The 19,323-nt window shown below is 57.6% G+C and overlaps 1 protein-coding gene across 2 annotated transcripts in view; it reads left to right on the top strand.

Annotated features, from left to right (window-relative positions):
* The window catches only part of TNFRSF1B (TNF receptor superfamily member 1B), a 35,956-nt gene that overhangs the window by 4,443 nt on the left and 12,190 nt on the right, over window positions 1-19,323 (top strand). For both annotated transcript variants that reach the window (XM_027110145.1, XM_027110143.1), the window contains exons 2-8: window positions 14,273-14,372; window positions 16,083-16,211; window positions 16,682-16,831; window positions 17,246-17,339; window positions 17,734-17,963; window positions 18,504-18,581; window positions 19,164-19,198. In XM_027110145.1, the coding sequence (XP_026965946.1) occupies window positions 14,273-14,372; window positions 16,083-16,211; window positions 16,682-16,831; window positions 17,246-17,339; window positions 17,734-17,963; window positions 18,504-18,581; window positions 19,164-19,198 (816 nt within the window). The remainder of the gene's footprint in view (window positions 1-14,272; window positions 14,373-16,082; window positions 16,212-16,681; window positions 16,832-17,245; window positions 17,340-17,733; window positions 17,964-18,503; window positions 18,582-19,163; window positions 19,199-19,323) is intronic.

The raw sequence follows: 19,323 nt of genomic DNA, 5'->3' as shown, positions 1-19,323 counted from the left end.
CGTAGTGGGTGCTAAAAAATATTGAATTAATGTCCAAAAATATTCATCTGACCTTCATAATGACCCTGCTTTATGGATGAGACAGAAGAGTTTGGAAAGCCCAGTGGTGGCAGGGCTGGGCTCCAGGTCGTCTCACTCTCTCTGGGATATTTCTCTGGGTTCTTCCTCTGCTGTGTTGAGTCTGCTGAGGCTAGCGGTGCTCTCCCCAAAGTGCTCACCCGCCCACATCCCCCTCCTGGCTCGTGACAGGGCCACCCACTGGCAGTGACTCAAGAGCCCAGGAAGCATGTGACTTGCCCAGAAGCAGGCAGCGAGGGAAGCCAGGGGTTACGGTGGAGAGAAGGGTGCTACAAAGGGAAACAGAAACAAAGTGGAGTTGCTGTGGCTCCCGCTTCTGGACGTCCCGCCAGGCCCCAGGGAAGCAATATTGATGACTTAGAAGAAACACTCTGGCCTCAGAACTGGACAGACCTTGGCTCACTTCTTACTTTGCTGTTTATAGACTGTGTGGCCTTGACAAGTCTTTCCATCTCTGGGAGCCTGCCTCTGTGTTCCCATCTGTAAAATAGAAATGATCCCTCACCTCACTGGCTGGTTGTCAGGATTGAAAGTGCTTTATATGCTGTGCAGCCCATTGGTGGCTATTTGAGCATCTGTGGCTTCGCAGGGCCTGGGAGTCACCGTGGAGGCGGATTCCCTGTCTCTGAGCCACAGGGCTCTGAGGTAGGGGGGGCAGACCTCCACTTGCCCAGAGCTCCTGCCCAGCATCCCTGAGGACAGTTTCCCTCCTGCCCACCTTCTCCTGGCTATGCTTCCTGATCCAGAGCCCGCGTCCTAGGGCCTCTCACACCACCTACCCAACTGCATGGCCTTAGGAGCCTGGCATGTGGCACAGGCTGCGGGGTCAGGAAATCCTCCCCTCCCCCTCCCAACTCCTTTCAGTGAGTGACAGGTGCTGGATCTCATTTGAGGGTGAGCAAGGGGCACATGTGGCATAGAATAGAGGAGTCTCATGACCTCTCTGTGAAGGGGATGCAGAAGGCCTCGACTTTCCCACCTGCAAGATGGGCATGGGCTGATTCCAGACTGTCTTTAAAATCTCTTCCATCTCTGACCTCCGTGATCCAGAAGGTTGTATTTACCTGTAACCCTGAAAAGGGGAAGCTTTATGAAGGCTCTTCTGAGGTCATGCTGTCCATCCCCCAACCTCCAAGTGATTTCCGAGACAGCAGGACCCTGAGGAAGGAGCACTGGCCTGGGGCCCTAGAGACCAGAGTTCCCATCCGTACACTGTGGTCACCAGCTCACTGTGTGACCTCGCTCGGGTTACTTAACCTCTCTGGGCCTAAGCACCCCTATCTATAAAACCTAACAGCACTGATCCTAACACTCCCTTGGAATGTTGGGGAAGTATCAGTGTTGCCTGTGCTTGATGGAGGCCACAGACTGGGGGCGAGGGGGGTCTAAGAGTTTTACCAGGAAGGAGAGTCCACCACTCCCCACCATTAATATCTTTGATTCCCAGTCTCTCTTCTTGCTGACCTCAGTCCCACTTGTTTTAGCTGGAACGATTTCCTTGACTCAGGCCGCAGTAGCATCAAGAATTCCTGGCTGCTGGTTAGCTGGCATCCGAGACAAGATGCAGAACAGGCTTCACGCGTTTCCCACCTCCCTGCCCCTTACTACCTAATTAGCCCCTCTTAAAGTTCAGAAGCCAGACCCTTTGGGGCACCACGGGAAAGTCCGTGCTGTGGGCATCACTGCGGGGCCCGCCGCCTGGGATCCCACAGGTTCGGGGAAGCCTTGAGTGCGGGGTGGGGGGTGGGGTTCCTTGAAGAAGGCTTTGTCACCTGTGATGGACTCACAGCTGTCCCCCTGGTTCTGAGTCCCAGGGCTTTGGGTGTCTGTGCCCCTCCGCTGAGATGTTGACTGTGGGGCTGGGACTCTGGGGCCGACGGTCATTTTCCATTGTGTCATGTCATGAGGTCACAGGTGATGGTGACATCACTGTGGTTTGGGGCACTCGAGGTGCGAGCCCAGGAAGAGAAAGTGTCTGTTCACCGATGGGGGTTTGAAGGAGTCGATTTCCATCTGCCCCAGGTGTGAGCAATGCCGGGGGGAGTTGGGGGGCGGGGCAGCTGTGCAGGAGAGTCCAGACTCCGGCTGTGGTCTGTCTCTGCCCTGGTGGCCTGTTGACCGTGACACACCGCCCTAGATCTCAGCCTCCACTTCCTCTTTGCAGAAGAGGAGAGGTTGGAACAGGCTTCATCTCAGGTGTCACCTGCGGAGGTTGAGGATCGCAAGACTATCCATTTTGTTACTAGAACAAGACCTGTTAGCCGGTTCACACGGCTGCAGAGCCCATCTCCCAGGTCCCGGGCCGGCCAGCCGTCCTCCCGTTCTTGGTAGCAGATACTGAGTGGGCACATGTGGGGACAACTGGCAGTGCGGGGTGACGTCGAGGGACACGGCTGGATCCCTTTGGCCAGCAAACCACTACTCTGCCCCCAGCTTCAGAGCTGGGACCCCGGGTTGATTCAGTGCTTTGGCTGGAGGAAATCCCCAGGGGCTTTTGTTTTCCTCTGCTGTCCAGACAGGGGCCCACCTGTCTGTTTCCACCTGAGCCTGGCCCTGCAGTGGGTGTGGCTGACTTGGCCACATATTCGGGGAACCGAGAGGGCCTGAGGGTGAGAGCAGCACGGGGAGGGATTTGGGGCAGGGGGCTCTGGATGGGCGTCTGCCGGACTGTCCGTGGAGAGCCTTCTCCAGTGCCATTCAGGAGAGATGCCGGAGGCTGCGGAAGGGACCGGAGCGTGGGGCTGGGAGTGGGGGTCCAGGGCCCAGCCCTGGCTCAGCCTCCAGCTCGGGAGGGCTTGGCCAGTTCCCTTCTCCTCTCTGACCCCCAGCTGGCCCAGCTGGAAGTGGAGATCAGCAGAGACCTGGCCCAGCCTGGGTGTTAGACAAAGGGGAGGGGGAAGGGGATAGAGAGGGTGAGTGACTTTGGGCAGGAGGTGGCCTGCAGCTCCGGCCTCTGTGGGTCTCCAGCTCAAGGCCCAGGTCTGGACTTGACAGTGACTCTTAGGGAAGGGCTCCCAGCACTTGGCTTTAGTTACCGGGATGGCCGCCAGCATCCTGGGCACCCCTCCGTGTCCTCCCTCCTGCTGACCCAGAGCCCCGCTTCTGTCTGCCACGCGCAGAGGTTCAGCTTGTTCCTGGTGAGCCTGTCACCTCCTGCTCCGCGTTCACAAGCCCCCAGTTCTGCTCCTTCCTGTCCTGTCCTCCTAGCTCTCTCAAGCCCCCCCCCCCCACCCCATGGCTTCACTCGCTTCCTGGCCTGGCCCCTTGGTCACCCCCCTCATCTTTTGACACCTTTCTGACTCTGTCCCCCACATGCCTCTTCCCGCAGTGACCACACAAGGATCTTTTTAAAAGCTGAGCCCTGGAGGGTGGTCAGGATCGGGCTGAGTGGATGCCAGGAGTGGGGATAGCAGGGGATAGCAGCTGAGTGGATGCCAGGAGTGGGGATAGCAGGGGATAGCAGCTGAGTGGATGCCAGGAGTGGGGATAGCAGGGGATGGATAGCAGCTGGGCCATGCTGGCTGGAGCAACAGGCCTGTTAGGGGTGGCGATGGCACTTGAGGCTGTAGGCTGTTTAGGACCAGTTTCTGGAAGTAGTAAAAAATTTTAAAATTAAATTAAAACATTGTAGCAACTGTAACTTTTTTTTTTTTAAGTAGTTATGTATTCAGTATTTTATTTATTTATTTTTGGCTGTGTTGGGTCTTCGTTTCTGTGCGAGGGCTTTCTCTAGTTGCGGCGAGCGGGGACCACTCTTCATCGCGGTACGCGGGCCTCTCACTGTCGCGGCCTCTCTTGTTGCGGAGCGCAGGCTCCAGACGCGCAGGCTCAGTAGTTGTGGCTCACGGGCCCAGCTGCTCTGCGGCATGTGGGATCTTCCCAGACCAGGGCTCGAACCCATGTCCCCTGCATTGGCAGGCAGATTCTCAACGACTGTGCCACCAGGGAAGCCCACCACTGTAATTTGTGGAGCGTTTACTAAGCACTTTACATGTGTTATCTCATCTAATCCTCACAACAGTCCCATGAGGTATATACTGTTATCAGTTCCATTCTGCAGATGAGAAGACTGAGGTTTTTTAGCCTCATTTATTTAAAAAAAAAAAAAAAAGCAAAACTCCTTTGATGCTGCCCTCCAATAGAGGGGAGTCTGGATTCAAAGCCAGACATCTTTTTTCCAGTGACTATGCTTTCGGCTACCACACTCACTTCGTATCAGGAGTTGAGGCAACGGGGAGCCACTGATAGTTTTTGAGTGAGGGAGTGACCAGAGCAGAGGGTGTATTAGGAAGATCACCCAGGCCTCAGTGGGAAGGACAGATGAGGTGGAGAGACTGTTGCAATAGTTTAGGCGAGAGCTCTGGCTGAGAGGTTAGTAGCAGAACGGGAAGGAAGGATCAAAGGCTTCAGGGAGGTGGAGTTGGGCTTTGGGCTGGACCAATGACCTAGGGTGGAGACAGAGACACTCGGGAGAAAGGGGAGCCGTCCCTCTCCACCCCATCCTGCAACATGAGGCGCCTATGGCGTCAGCCCTGTCCCTGCGACCTGACCGTGGACAGTGTCACCCTCGTGTATTCCTGGAGTTCTCGTGCTCAGCCCCAGGGTGAACCCGGCTTCGCTCACCCTGGCCGCTGCTGGGGTGGACATGAGGCTGGGCAGGGCTGGCCTTTGCATCTCAGGCATGAAATGTGATGAGTCCCCCATGGGCAGAGGGTCAGGATTCCTGGGGGCCTGCCTGCCTCTGTTGCCAGGACCTTGGGACCTTCTCCCTGGGCTTTGGTTTTCCTCTCAGTGGTGAGGTGGGGATAAAAGGGCCCCCCTCTGTCACTTCCCTTTGAGGTCTGGGAGAGTGCAGCAAACCCTGAGCGAGGACTGACGTCCGGGGGTGCTTCGTGGGTGCCAGGCATGGGTCTAATGCATTACATGCCCCGAGTGCCTTCTGTCCTCAAGGCCACCTGGGAAGGGTGTACCATTATCATCCCCATTTGATAGGAGAAGCAGTCGAGGCACAGAGGTTAAGCTTTGGGCTCAGGCTCTCAGCTCACCAGAGGCAGAGCCAAGATCCCACCCCAGACAGCCCCTTCCGAGCTCTGTGCTTAAACTGCCACCCAGAAGTCAGGGTGGTTGCGGTGGCCACGAGGGGCTCTGCCATTCTGGGGACGCCACCCTCTCTCTATATAAGCCCGTTTCCTGCCCAGTTCTCCTGCTAGCCCCAGCTCATTTCAACTAATTGGAAATGAAACCTTTTGCTTCTGTTAAACAATTCAGCATCTGTTAGGTACCCGCTGTGGGCTGTGCGCTGGGCTGGGTGTAGAGCCATGAGTAATAAAAACCCAACGACTAACGCTCAGCTCTTGCTGCCGCTGGGCATGGCGCACTCCACACGCCTTGGCCCAGTGAATCATAACAGCCCCATGAGGTGGGCACTGCTTTTGTCCCCGTTTCAGAGATGGCAACTGAGGCTGGTGAGTGGCAGAGCTGGGACCGAAACCCAGGTGTCTGGTTCAGAGCTCACGCTCGAGGGTGCAGACGGGGAGACACAGGGAAGCAAATGATTAACCGAAAGGTGGTCCATGAATTAGAGAGATATACCTGGGTTGTCGCTGGAGCCCTCAAGGGGGACCGCTGACCCCATCTGCGGGTCCGGAGAAGGTTTCCTTGAGATGATAGTGGAGAGGACTCTTGAAGGAAGCCAAAGAGTTAGCCCTGCAAGAGGGGAGGGCAGGATGTTTGGGCAGAGGTAGCAGCAGGAGGACACGTGAAGGAAGGTACCAGAGCCAGAGGGATGATGCAGGGTGAGGTGAAGACTGAGTGGGAGATGCTGGCAGGGCCCAGGCAGCGGCCCCCGGGCCCCAAGCTGAGGACGTTGAGCTCAGGACAGACTTGGTGTAGGAAGGTGGCTTCAGGTCTGTCTGGGAAGCCTGGGGACCAAAAGTGAGGAGGTTATAGGTGGTGGCTGGGCCTGGGGTGTGTGTGTTGGGAGGGGATGGAAAGGGTTAGGGTGTTTTCTGCAACTAGACCGAGGGTTCCTTGAGGGCAAGGACCACACCCCGGTATCTTTGTACCCCGGTGCTTAGCACAAAGCCTGACCCCAAGAACCGGATGCCAGCCCGGGCTTCCTGTCCTCCCCCAGCTCACTTCTAAAGCGACATCACAGGCAGCAGGCCGGGAGTGGGATGTGTCACCCTCGGCCGCCGCCTGTGATGTGGTCGGTCCTCCTGACGTAGATGCCGTTCCTCTCCGTGATGACAGACGAGCCTCCACTGCCTGGCTCTGGCGTCATCGCCGTGTCAGCTGCACCCCGAAGTCTGCGGGACTCCTGAGAACCCCCTAAGATTGAAGCCAAAATGGTTCTGCTGTCTCTCAGCATATGCCAGGGCCCCAGGGACCTGCCATGGAAATGATGTGGTTTCTCTATTGGTTGAAGCCAGTTTCCCTCCCTGGGTCCTTGGGCAGACGCCTCTGCTCTGCTCCATGGCTGCAGTGTCTGTCCCTGGCATCCTGGAGACCCTTTTGCCTGGGAGAGTCATTGAACCCGCCCACACCTTGCTCACTGTGTGTTCTCCGGGGAGTCACTCTCCCTCTCTGGGCCTCTCCTCTGTGAAATGAGGGAGCAAGAGAAGACCACGGGGTATAAGCCTGTCTGGGCACACTGAGGGAGATGCAGCTGGGACTAGTTCTGCCGCTTGCTGGCTACGTGGCCCCGGACATGGTATCGTATCTCCGGAAGCCTCTGTTTCTGCATCTCTAAAATGGGGTGATGCTGACCTCGTTGTGTTGGTGCAGAGATAAAACAAGAGAATGCATGTGAGCGTGCTCACTCAGCACTGTCTGCACACCATAGGTGCTACTCCTGGGTCTGAACAGTCCCTGTCTCTCCCACTTTGTGAAAAGAGAAGTTTTGTGGGGCATGTTTACTCCTCAAGCCTGAAGCTTCCCCCCGTGGCCTTCTTCCCACCACGTCCCCTTCCTGCTCTCACCCTGCCCAGGGGTGCTCCTGGGGAAGGCTGGGAGTGGGACCCCTTCCCAAGGGTACTGGCTTCTAAGTGGGGGGCGGTGGGGGGTCTCCAGAAAATCAAAAAGCCTTGGAGACCCCCGCAGTGCTTCGTCAGTGCTGGCAGGAAGGGCAAAGGGCGCTACGGCTTCAGTGCTTTCAGATGACGCTGTCTTGGTGGCGGCCACTTCCTCCTCCCACCCCAGGCCTGTCTTTCTTTGCCTTCCCCTCTCGCAGTCTATTTATAAATAGGAGAAGGGACTGAGGGCCCCCACCTTGGGGTGCATGCAGGGTCTTGGTCGGGGAGCAGAGAGGCAGGAAGTCAGCTGGCGCGGGGTTGCCCAATTCCCTGAGAAAGTGCGCTGACTCCACAATCAGAGGGTCTTGCCTGGCGCCATGGCCCTGCTGCTCACTGGGCGGACCCCAGTGCATTGCCCACCTTGCCCTAGTCTCCCTCCTCCAGCCCTGGCTGCTAGCTGTGTGGTTTCTGGTCCTCCAGGGTGAGAGTTGGGAGCAGTGGGAAAGAGAGGGAGTAGAGGGCGGGGAAAATTCATGCCACACCCACCAGGTAAGTCTGGTCCTGCTCTGGCTTTGCCCTCTGCCGGCCTCTGAGGCTCACCTTCTTTCAGGGACTCACAGCCACATCCCTGTCCCTTATCCTGGACACTGTGTCCTCTGGCCACTTAATGGACCCCTGGCTGCTGGGTTTCGGTCACTCACCCAGACTCTTTATTTTGGGGTCCCCTCACCCCTCCAGGTGTTCCGCTTGAGTAAAGTCCCTTGCAGACCACCCAAGGCCACTACCCTAGAAAGCCCACATCTGACCTGCAGGCATCCCCTCCTCCCTCTGCCTTAACGAGGCCCACTCCGCTGTCCCTGCAGCTGGCCTACTGCCGTCTCCTGACCTTGGGCTTCTTGAGGACTGGGCCTGGGGTCAGCCTGAGGGTGACTCCATAACTCCAAGGGTCATGGGTCAGCTTTCCCAGACCTGCTCTTGAGGAGGGAGGGAAACGCCCTCCACTGCAAGGCCTGCGTGGGCCACCGAGCGCCTCACCAAAACGGGGCCGCCTGCCCCCAGCGACTTGTCCTTGCCGTGCCTGTTCTTAGCTGAAACCAAGGCAGAGAGAGCCCGGTTCTAATATTCCATCCGACACAAGGCCACATGTGTGTCAGGGCCTTTGCGGACCCTTAGAGCGCCGCCCCCGGGTCCCCTGGGAGTCTGGGAGAAGATGACGGACCCAAGTTAACACCCCCTGCCCCCCGCCTTTGCGCCTACAATAACCTGAGGAGGAAGGAGGAGGCCGGGCAAGGTGTTATGTCACTATTTTACTGATGACGGTGTTGAGGCTCAGAGAGTAAGTGATGTTCCCAAGTCCCCTAGGACCAGCACATCTATCCAGATCTTCTGAACTGGGGCCAAAGCTCCTCTGTGAGGCCAGGTGTCCGTATACCTGGGGGGATGGGCATCTCCAGCCCCCCTCCTCCCAGGGGACACCTGCTCAGGCCGTCCTCACCCTCGGAGAGCGTTTGAGGGGCAGAGCTGGGGCAGGGAAGCCCCTCCCCACACCCACCCTCAGCCTCGCCTCACACCCCAGCCCCTACCTCCTAGGTCGTTGGGTTTATTCACCTCTCATGTGGGTGGGCCACCCACCCACCCCATCCTCCTGAGGTCTTGGGAGGGGGCTGAGCTTTTTGATGCCCATCCTGGAGAAGCCAGAGCTGGAAAGGGCTTAGAACCTCAACCAGGCCACGCCACCATTTTACAGATGAGGAAGCTGAGGCACAGAGACGCTAGTTACCGCCCGCAGTAGACGTGCCTGAGTGCGGGAGGGAGGACCTTTGGGGTGGGCCCAGGGCAGGGAGGGTCGAGAGCCAGTCTTCCTGGGGCAGGGAAGGAACACAGAGCTGGAGGTGAGGAGACCTCTGAGGCTCGGTTTTCTCATCTGTGACTTGGGAATACCAAGATTACCAACGTCACAGCACTGGAATGAGGAATCAGAGACGGTAACGCGTGTGAACAGCTCCGCACGATGCAAACTTCCAGGACAAGGTGCTGCCGTTCCTGTCTCCTAGCGCCCTCACCCTCTCCCTCACCTTCGCCCACCCTGGCCTAGCTGCCCTGCCCCCTGGCTGTGCCTGGAACACGCGGAGCACGTCCTCCCTGGGGCTTCTCGCCCCACCTTGCTTTTCCCTTTTCCTTAGCTCCTGCTGCCACCTCCCATTTTCCACTGCGTGTCTGCGTCTCCCCAGCTAGAGCCCAGCTTCCTGGGCAGGGACTTGCTTATGTTTGATGCCGAGTGCCCGGCACCTTCATGTTTGTTGAATGAATGAACGAACGTTTCCACCTTTGCCCCTGTCTTTCTCCACCACTAAATGAGAGGTCATCTGAGATCATCTCTAAGGTTCCTGCCAGCCCTGAGCTGCTGCGCCTCAGTCCCATCCCCACTTCTGGGCCGTGTTTCCCGGTCATCGGCTCCCACGTGTCCCTCCAGCACTTGACACAGCTGTAGATCAGCTGGGCCAACCCTCCCTGTTCACAGGCTCCTACCTTTGAGCCTTTGCTGACCCTACTCCTGCTTGCTGAGGAGCTGCCAGCTCCTGACAGGTCAAGGATCCCCGTGAAACAAGCAGTTCTGGGAAGGGCAGGGTCTCAGGTGCTGGATGTCCCTGCCCGCTGCAGGAGACGGGCTCTTCTGAGATTCCTGCATGGTTACCTGGGAAACCAGGTCAGAGCTGAGGTCAGAGGGTGTTGGCCTGAGGCTGAGAGAGGTCCCTTGCACTGGTGTGTGTGTGTGTGAAAGAGAGAGAGAGAGAGGGAGAGAGGGAGGGAGGGAGGGAGAGGGTGCGTGTGCCCGTGTGAACCAGCTCCCCAGGCTCCGCTCAGCGTGGAGGTGGATGAATGGGTGCTGGTGGCACGGTGGTGACTCAGGGCAGAGGGTGGATCCCAGGGGCTGGCCCCTTTAGCTGTCCTGAGGAGGGGAGCAAAGACTTCTCCAGTGGGACCAGAGCAAGAGTCACATCCCAACTCCACCTCTTCCCTCCCAGACCTCAGACAAATGACTTGATCTCCCTGAGCTGTGAAGTGGGCACGTGCCCGCCTGCTTCTGGGGGGTAGGAGTGGGATATTATAAAGTGCTTGCAGCCTGGCCTGGCGGATAGTTGGTGCGAACCTGGAAGAGTGCTGGAGGCCACATGGTGGGAGAGGGTGCTGAGTTTGGCAGGCGCTTGGGGTCCTGGGTCTGTGTCGAGGGCAAGGGAAGCTTGGGCCCACAAGAGAAGGGAGGCAGGATAGCGGTGTCGGGGGTGTGGCTCTTCTGGTGTAGCCTTGGGTGCATCGCTTCACCTCTCAACCATCTGTGAAATGTTGGTGAGGAGTCTATCTGATGGGGGGTCCAACACGTACCGTCACTCCTGGGATGTAGAGGAAATGGAGCTGCAGACTCCGATGTGAAGCAGCTCTGAGGCCTGTGGTGGATGAGCAATGGGCCCTGTTGGCCCCTTGTGCACCGGCATCACTCAGCCTGCCGCCAGCCGGGCCCTGGCATGGCCTTTGGGAAACCCCAGGAGGTGGGTTGGCTTCTTTCCATCTCTATTTCTCCATCTGTGAAATGGGCACAATCAGATGTGCCTCACAAATTGGATGTTAGATGGGTCCTTCATTCTCTCCTTCCTTCCTTCCCTCTCCCTCCCTCCTTCCTTTCATCTATCATCCTCTCTCCCTCTCTTTATCTATCTGTCCATCCATCCGTCATCCATCCATTCGTTCACCCATCCGTCTATCTTCTCCAGTCTCCCCCAACACACACACACACACACACACACACACACACACACACGCTGGGTCACAGATTTCCCACCTGTTAGATGAGTGGTTAGTGCTCACCAGTGGTTTCCAAGTGTTTACTTGGGGATGCTGTATTTTGAAAGATTGGCTCTGCTAAGCATGCTGAGTGAATTCAGTACTACCCAGTTCATTTCCTCATTTTAAAATGTCGGTCAGAGCTCCCCTGTGGGTGGGTGGAGTGTGGCTCTGAGCCTCCCTGACACCAGACAGAACAGAAGCTTCCATAGCCCCGAGTTTCCCAGAGGCTGCTCACCATGTTCTGGGCACCTCCAAGGACCCTCCGCTCTTATGGCTCCTTTGCTGACCTGAGGCCCAGCTCCTAGGGCTGTGCCCCAGCTTAGCTTCTGCTCTGGTGAGCAGGGCAGTGGAGGGAGTGACCTTTTGTCCCACTCTGCAAGGGGCTTTCTGTTCCTCATTGTTTAGCCATGACAGGGCAGTGGTTTGGTTTTTTTTTTTTTTTTTCCTGTCCAAGAGGATAAACAGGCCTCAAGATTGCTTAAAGGAGGGCTGGAGTCAGAGCGGCAGGAGGAAGTGTAGGGAAGGGGATTCAGAGCGGGATTCAGACAGGAAAAGACCCTGGAGGGGAGGCCACCGGGCAGTGGCCTGGGGGCCCTGGGGGTCCAGCTGCCCGCCTTTGTCCCGGAACCCTTGCCCCATGGGTGGAGAGACAACCCAGACTTGGCCAAGGCAGGGCCCTTTCCCGTCAGGTCCTTCGGGCCCTGACAGGAAATCCTCCCCCAGGCAGGGCAGGCGCCCTGGGCTGCACCACAGAGGGCTGCCCCGGCGAGGGGGGGCGGGGGAAGGAGGAGTCCTCTCCCCGCCGGGAGCTGCCAGGCCTGTGGCTCTCAGGGCCCACAGGAGTGAGGGGCTCCCCTAGTTACCCCTAGGGTACTTGGGGGGAGGAAGCCCACCGTGTGCAGGGTCCTTGAGACCTGTGCCCGCCACCCTGGGGGGCAGGGGGCTCGAGGGAAGGAGGTGTGACCCCGCCCTGCCCTCAGGGTGCTGTCTGCGGTGGGGTTGGGGGGAGGCTGCGGCCCGGGCTGCTCCGTCAGAGTGCGAGGCACAGCGGGCTGCAGGGGGGCTGGGGGGGCACTTAGGCGCTGTGTTGCAGCTAACGTGCAGCGAATGGTGGTGCGAAGGGGGCTGCAGGAAGCACGATCCTCCGGTCGGTGCTCCCCCAGCCTTTGATGGCTAGGTCTCCTGCACGTGCTGCCCCAGCGCATCTTGTTCTGGCCTGCGTGCCGCTCAGATTTGCTCAGCACTGGAGCATGGGAATCGCTTGGCAGGTTTTCTTTTTTCTTTTCTTTATTTTCTTTTCTCTTCTCTTCTCTTCTTTTCTCTTTTCTTCTTTTTTTTTTTTTTTGCACCTACGCCCCTGCGCCCCCCCCCCCCCCCCCCCCCCCCCGCCCCCGGGGTTCCTGCCCCTTCTTTGCGGTGGGAGTGGGCATTATAATAGACCCCCGCCAGGGGCTTTGGAAGCAGGCAGTGACCCCCACCCCCAGTAAGTGGGAGGAGCCCCGAGAAGGGGCTTTACTCCAGGAGCAAACAGGGAGGGAGGAAGTATCAGGACTGAGTGTGTGTGAGTGTGTGTGTGTGTGTGTGTGTGTGTGTGAGTGTGAGAGAGAGAGAGAGAGAGAACGTGTGTGTGTGCGCATGCGGGCGCAGCCATGGGCATGTCAGCTTACAGTCCAGATGGGGTGGAAGTTACTTTTTAGGCTCTGGGTCATGCAGAATGAATCCCACTTCCCTTGCCAGCCTGCATCTCTCCCAGCCTCCTTAGAGCTGCCTTCCTGGGGTTTGGCACCAGGCCTGGGGTGAGGGTGTGGGGGAGGGATGGGCCTCAGGGGCCGATCAGCATGGAGGGTGCACCCGTGTTAGGGCTTGGTGTCCCTGGTGCCAAGGGTGGACCCCTCCAGGAAATGATACTGTCATGAAGCCCACTGCTGAGATTAGTGCGCCCTGAGCACCTAACTATCAGTACACGCCAGGCTCTGTGGTGACAGCGAAGGTCACCAGGCAGAGGAGGCAGCTCGGCCAAGGCCATGGGGGCCACAAGAGCCACAGATCGCTGCGCAGCCCCTGGGGGTCATCCCCCGATGCTTCCAGCTGTTGGCGCCGGGCTGTGTGCAGCCAGGGTAGGTCTGCCAGGCCGAGCGCGGCAGGCAGCTGGGTTTCCAGGCCCACTCGTCCTGGATGCAGGAACCAGCCAGGGGCCCACCTGCCCCTGGCTCCGGCAGTCATGCCTCCCCGGTGGTGCTGTGGAGGGGGAGGGGAAGGCCAAGTGACAGCCTGCCTCCCTACAGTTCATGCCCTCTGACCCCACGGGTTGGGGCGCGATGCTCTGGAGCATGAACAATGTCACGGCATTGGTCCCACCTGACGGCTGGGAGCCATTATGGGGCAACACCCAAGACAGCTGGAGATGGGTGCCCTGCTGGTATAGGGGATCTGTGTGGGGTGCAACTACATCCACTAAGTAGGGCACCTGGAGCACATTGACCAGCTCCTGGCCACCCCATAAGTGCTCCAGAAATGTAACTATCATCATCAACAAATATTCTTTTCCTGAGCCCAAACTGCTGTGGGCCCCATGTTGGAAGCTGAGGGTCTAGAGGTGATGAGTTCGTCGTTTCTGCCCTTTGCATGGCAGACGTGTGCATGTGTGTGTGTCTGTGTGTGTTCTGTGTACAGGTATACGCACGTGTGCATGGAAATGTACCCGCGAGGGTGGCAGGACGAGAAGGTGCCCCATTTCAGCACAGTGAGATGATCCTCAGGAGGGCATATTCAATGTTTAGAGAGAGCTCAGAGTGGGAGGAACCTGAATCAGCCTGGCGGAGTCCGGGAGGAGGCGGAGTCCGGAGGAGGCAGCACTCCGGAGGAGTCCGGAGTCCCTGGCGGAGTCCAGAGGAGGCAGCACTCAGCTGGAAGGACAAAGGGGTGATTACCAGGTGCAGGAGGGAAGGCGAGGCAACCTAGGCACGGCTTATCTGTGCTGAACTCTGCCGTTCGCTGTGACCGAGGCCACCGCCTTCTGGGAGGCTTGAAGGCCTCGCCTCTGCCCCATGTGGTGTGAGGAGCTGGCCCCCCACTCTGGCCAGCTGGTTCCACATCTCCGCCTGCAGACATGTGTGTGCTACACTGAGGGAGGAGGGGGGGGAGGTGAAAGAAGGTAGGGACTACCCTTCTTCTACCTCTACCCACCCCCCACCAAAGGGAGAAGTCCCCATGTCAGTAGAGCCCCAGCAGGGAGAAGGCCAAACACTTGCAGGACGCAAGACGGGGATCTGGGCGTACAGCGTAGCAGGATCCACGGGTGGCCAAGCTAATGGCTGTCCTCCCCTTCCCCATTCCAGGCTGTGTTTACCCCCTATGTCCCGGAGCCCGGAAGCTCGTGCCGGCTGCAAGAATACTACAACACAAAGGTCCAGATGTGCTGCAGCAAGTGTCCACCAGGTGAGGGCAGCCACTGGGGCCCTTGCCCTCAGCCTGGCTGGGTCCCTGTGGGCCGGTGCCTTGAAGGGAGTGGGTGTGCTATGGGGGTTAGGGGGTCAGGGTCATGGCCCTGGACTCTTACTGAGCTCCCACTGGTTCCATGAATCGACCCCCTGCTCCCTCTTGCTTCTGGGCCTTTGCACATGCTGTTCTCTCTGCTTGGTGCACTTCCCAACTCCTTTCCCCTGGTCTACTCCTGCTTATCCCTTAGGCCTCTGATGTCTCCCTCCTCCAGGAAGCCTGCCAGCACTGCCTGGCCAGATCTGACTCCTCCTTTCCGCTCCCACTGGCCCTTGGCATCCCCCGTGGCAGCAGCTCTTTTGACATTGTGAGATCCTGCCCTGGATCTCTTTTGTTGCCCCCACTGTGTGCTCCTCAGAACAGGGACTGTGGCTTGTTCTCTGCTGAATCCCCAGCACTCGGCACGATACCTGGCAGATAGCAGGTGCTCAGAGCATATTTGACTGAATCAGTGACTGCTACCCATTTCACAGATGGGGGACCTGAGGCCTGATCCCAGTTGGGAGAGGCAGGTGGCCCAACACCTGGTGCTGTCCATCCATTCGTTTGTTTATAATTTATTCCTGTGATGTTTATAAAGCATTTTCTGAGTGTTAGGCACTGTTCTGAGTGCTGGGAATACAACAGAGAGCAGGGCAGACAAAATCCTCGCCCTGGTGGATTTTGCATTCTAACAGTAGAAGAAATAGACGTATGGTCTATGAAGGAAACAAGGCAGGGGAAGGCAGACAGAGACAGAGTAGGACATGCTGTTCTATATGGGGTGGTCATGGAAGGCCTTTCTGAGGAGCTGACACGTGGGCAGAGACATGCAGGAGGTGAGGGAGTGAGTTATGCAAACATACGGGGTGGGGGGAACAGCATGTGCAAAGGCCCTGAGGTGTTAGCTTCTTTGGTGAACGTGGAGAACAGCGTGTGTCCTAGAGTGAGTAAGCAGGGACCATGGTAAGGAGTTTCGATTTTCTTCTGCAGGATCCAGAAAGGCATTGAAGAGCTTTGAGCCTGAGATGTGGGCAGGCACATATGTACCTGTCACCTCCAATGGCCATTTTAAGAGACCCCAGGGGAAGTGACTCTTCTTTCTCCTGTTAACCGGTAGGGTCTCTGTAAGAAGTTACTAGATTAGCACAGCAGTGGAGGTGGCAGGATAAGAATGGGGACAGGCACTCAGAAGAGAAACTTCTTAAAGGTTTGCCTGGGTGTTCTCCCATCCCCTGGCATGCCTTCTCTGGAGGCCTTCAGGAGTCCCATGGCCTCATCCTTGATGGGATACCAGGGATGACTACTACTGCCTTTTTTACCTTTCCCAGCTGGAGAATTTCAGCCAACTATAAAGAAGAAAGGAACCGGCAAACCAGTTCTAACCAAAGTGTTATTGACTAATAATAGGCAATTCCAATGGTGGAATTCCAGGCACCTGAAAAGAGCAGAGAGGAAGATATTTTATGAGCACTGCGGGGTTCAAAGATGGCATGACAGCTGGTACATGTTAGATGGGAAAGGATGCAGAGTCGAAACTTCATCAAAGAGCCTTCCCAGCCAGGCCTCGCAACTCTGGGGCTCTGGAGGACAAGGGATGAGCCCAGGGTCCCGGCAGAACCCCCCCAGCCCTCCCCTCCTCCGCTGAGACTCCTGGCCTTGCTTTCTCAGGCTACCACGTACAATCCTTATGCAACAAGACCTCAGACACCGTGTGTGACTCCTGCGAGAGCAGCACATACACCCAGCTCTGGAACTTGGTCCCTGCGTGCTTCAGCTGTAACTCCCGCTGCAGCTCTGGTGAGTTGGCCCAGAGTGAGGGGTAGTCCTGGGCATCCTCCCCTGGCCACCGTGCACTCCGGCCCCTTTGCCTGGGAGCTGGCTGGGATTATCCCAGACCTCTGTTTTCATGCCCCGGGGCACAGGTACAGCTCTTTACTTTTGATCAGCGGCACTGTCATCCTCTGTCTCACCGAGTCCCCTTTGATAGCCCCTCGGGGCAGACAGGCCAAGGGCAGCAGTGGGAAAACGGTGCCTGGTTTTAGAGTTGAGGGCATTATGCTTGGGGAAGCAGTCATGCTCGTTCATGCTGCGTTGGAGACTCTGTGTCCAGCAGTCTCTTGGCCCCGTCCTGAGGGCGGTTCAGCGGTCTGCTGGAGATCAGAGCTGTCTGGGGGTGGTGGGGCTGGGTGGGAAGACAGAGTGGGCATGGCAGTGGGTGGGGCTGGTGGAGGCAGGAGTGACCCTCGGCTGTCTTCTCGCTCCTCTAGACCAGTTGGAAACTCAAGCCTGCACAGCAAAACAGAACCGCATCTGCACCTGCAAGCCGGGCTGGTACTGCACCCTGGGAAGGCAGGAGGGGTGCCGGCTGTGCGTGCCACTGCGCAAATGTGGCCCTGGCTTCGGCGTGGCCAAACCGGGTATGGGGCCAGGGCCAGAGGTCCTTGGGGACCCCCTTGGGCCTCTCCTTCCTTGGAGCGTCGTCAGTGGCGGCCAGGCGCCTGGTACCCATCCGTCCAACCATCCCGATTCATTCTTTCCTCCAGCACTCCTGATCAGGCATCTCCTGTGTGCTAGGCCTTGGGGATCCAGAGGTGGATCAAATTAAGCCCCAGGCTACTGGAAAATCAGGTGGTGTCCCAGGAAGACACAGTCACTAGAATTAGTTAAGGACAAACCGCCCAGGTGTGTGTGTGTCCGTGTTAGAGGGGAGAGGTGCAGACCGAATTCCTCAGGCCCCTCATTCTTCCCCGAGGGCTCCAGTTCCCCTAGGACCGAGGCGCACCTCTCCATGGAATATCTGAGTTGGTGACAGTTTCTGATTTTTCTTGAAGGAACTGCAACATCAAATGTGGCGTGCGCTCCCTGTGCCCCAGGGACGTTCTCCGACACAACGTCATCCACGGATACTTGCAGGCCCCACCGGATGTGAGTGGCTGAATCCTCTGCTTCTGAAGGAACAAGGAGGGGCTGTCCCTGGGTGATCATGAGGCCTAGAGCACAGAACAGCGTGCCGTGGTGGCCAGAATCCCCCCAGTTACTCCCTCGGGTTGAGGCATTGCCGAGCCCTGTTCAATGCCAGGACTGGTTTATCTGACAGTGGGTGGGTCCCTTAACAGACAGCATGGTGAGCAAGAGTTTTGCTCTGGAAGTCAAGACTGGGTGGGGTCATAGGTCTTGAAAGAGGGCGTGGCACACGAACCCACTCCCCTAACCCAGTTGCTGGGCCCCTTGCACACTGGCCTAGGTCCCACGAGTGAGCCCAGCTACCCTGAGCCATTCAATCCCCTGTTGTCCCTGACCAAGCCCCCTCCTCCCCCAGCTGTAGCTCGGTGGCCATCCGTGGCACCTCAGAGATGGATGCGGTCTGCACATCTGTGCTCCCCACCCTGAAAGTGACCCCGGGCCCAGCCCTCACAAGATCCCAACACGTGGAGCCGACTCCAGGGTCCAGCACAACTCCAAGCACCTCCGTGAGGCTCCCGATGGCCCCAGGTCCTCCAAGTTACCCGGTTGAAGGGCGCAACACAGCAAACATGTCTCTTCCCATCGGTAAGTCACAAGGGGGCCCATTCCTCCTTCCTCCCTCCCTCCCTCCCTCCCGTCTTAGAGTCTTACCAAGAGCTTGTTATGAACTAGACCCTGTACGCCATCCTGGGATGTAGGTAGCGTTGAGACTTGCCTTCTTCCAAGACTTACTAATGCCACTAGGAATTACTGGGTGGGGAGAGGTAGGGTCAGCGTTTTATGTGAAAGTGGAGATGGTCTCCTGGTTGCCGTTTCCAACGAACCTGTTAGGCTTTGCAGTGGGCTGGGCCAGGTCACCTCATGGGCTTCCATTCTGGGGTTAGGACTACATCAGGCCAGAGGGCTCAAACTCGTGGCCCTTGGGCTGAGTGTGGCCTACAGACACGTTTCGTTTGGTGCACGGATTTTGGGTTGTTTTGTAATCAAATTTGAGAGCCTCTGCACTGGGCTTGCCCCTCACCTGCGATGACCCCAGTCATCTTTGGTTGTCAGCTGACCTGCCTGGTCCCTGGTACATTTGAGTTTGCTTTTTGCAGCTGTTCTGAACTTCTCTTTTCCTTCTAGGACTGATTGTGGGTGTGACAGCGTTGGGTCTGCTAATAATAGTCCTGGTGAACTGTGTCATCATGACCCAGAAAAAAAGTAAGATTCCATCCTTCCTTCATTCATCCATCTATTTACACATCCGTTCAGGAAGCTTTTCTGGGGCACCCCTCTGAGTCCAGCACTGGGCACAGCCTTATGGGTCAGACAGAGCTGGGTATGGCAGCCCCTGTTCTTAGGAGCTTAGAGCCTGGGGCGGAAGGCACCTCCACTAACTTATCTACTAAAAGGCAAGATGCCCTCAGGGCTATCCAAGAGGGCAGAAGTCCAGGATTCTTGTCTGGGAATCCTGGGGGTTCAGGCCTTCTGGAGCAGGTGGCATCTGAGCTGGGCAAGATTTTGATGGAGACATGAGTGCAGGAAAGAAAGGGCATGCAAAGCAGGGGGCATGGTATGAGCAAAGGGGGGCAGGCTGAAGAATGGTTTGGGGCGGGTGTTGAGGGCTGGCTGGAGAGTTGGGTATGGGGGCTTCTGTGTACCTTGTCTGATAGGTAATTGCTCCCCCCGGGGCTGGGCCTACTCCGACTGCTTCTGCTTGGGCCCCGTGATCCCTCCTAGTTAGAACAGATGTGACCTGAGGAAGTCAGTGTCTCTGACTTGTCCCCTCTCTCCTCTTTGCAGAGAAGCCCTTCTGCCTGCACGGAGACGCCAAGGTGGTGAGTGCCCCTCTGCCTTCCCCCTCCTCCTTCCCTTGTCTTCTTCCTGCTGGGCTGGGTTGTCCCATGGGAAGCAGTGAATTCTCTAGGTTGGTCTGTCCAGCGTCAGGCAGCGTGCAGAGCCC

Source organism: Aethalodelphis obliquidens, unplaced genomic scaffold (genome assembly GCF_003676395.1).
Source record: "Aethalodelphis obliquidens isolate GAN/ISIS:26980383/991018 unplaced genomic scaffold, ASM367639v1 scaffold9, whole genome shotgun sequence".
Taxonomy (NCBI): Eukaryota; Metazoa; Chordata; class Mammalia; order Artiodactyla; family Delphinidae; genus Aethalodelphis; species Aethalodelphis obliquidens.
This window is presented reverse-complemented; position numbering and strand designations above follow the sequence as displayed.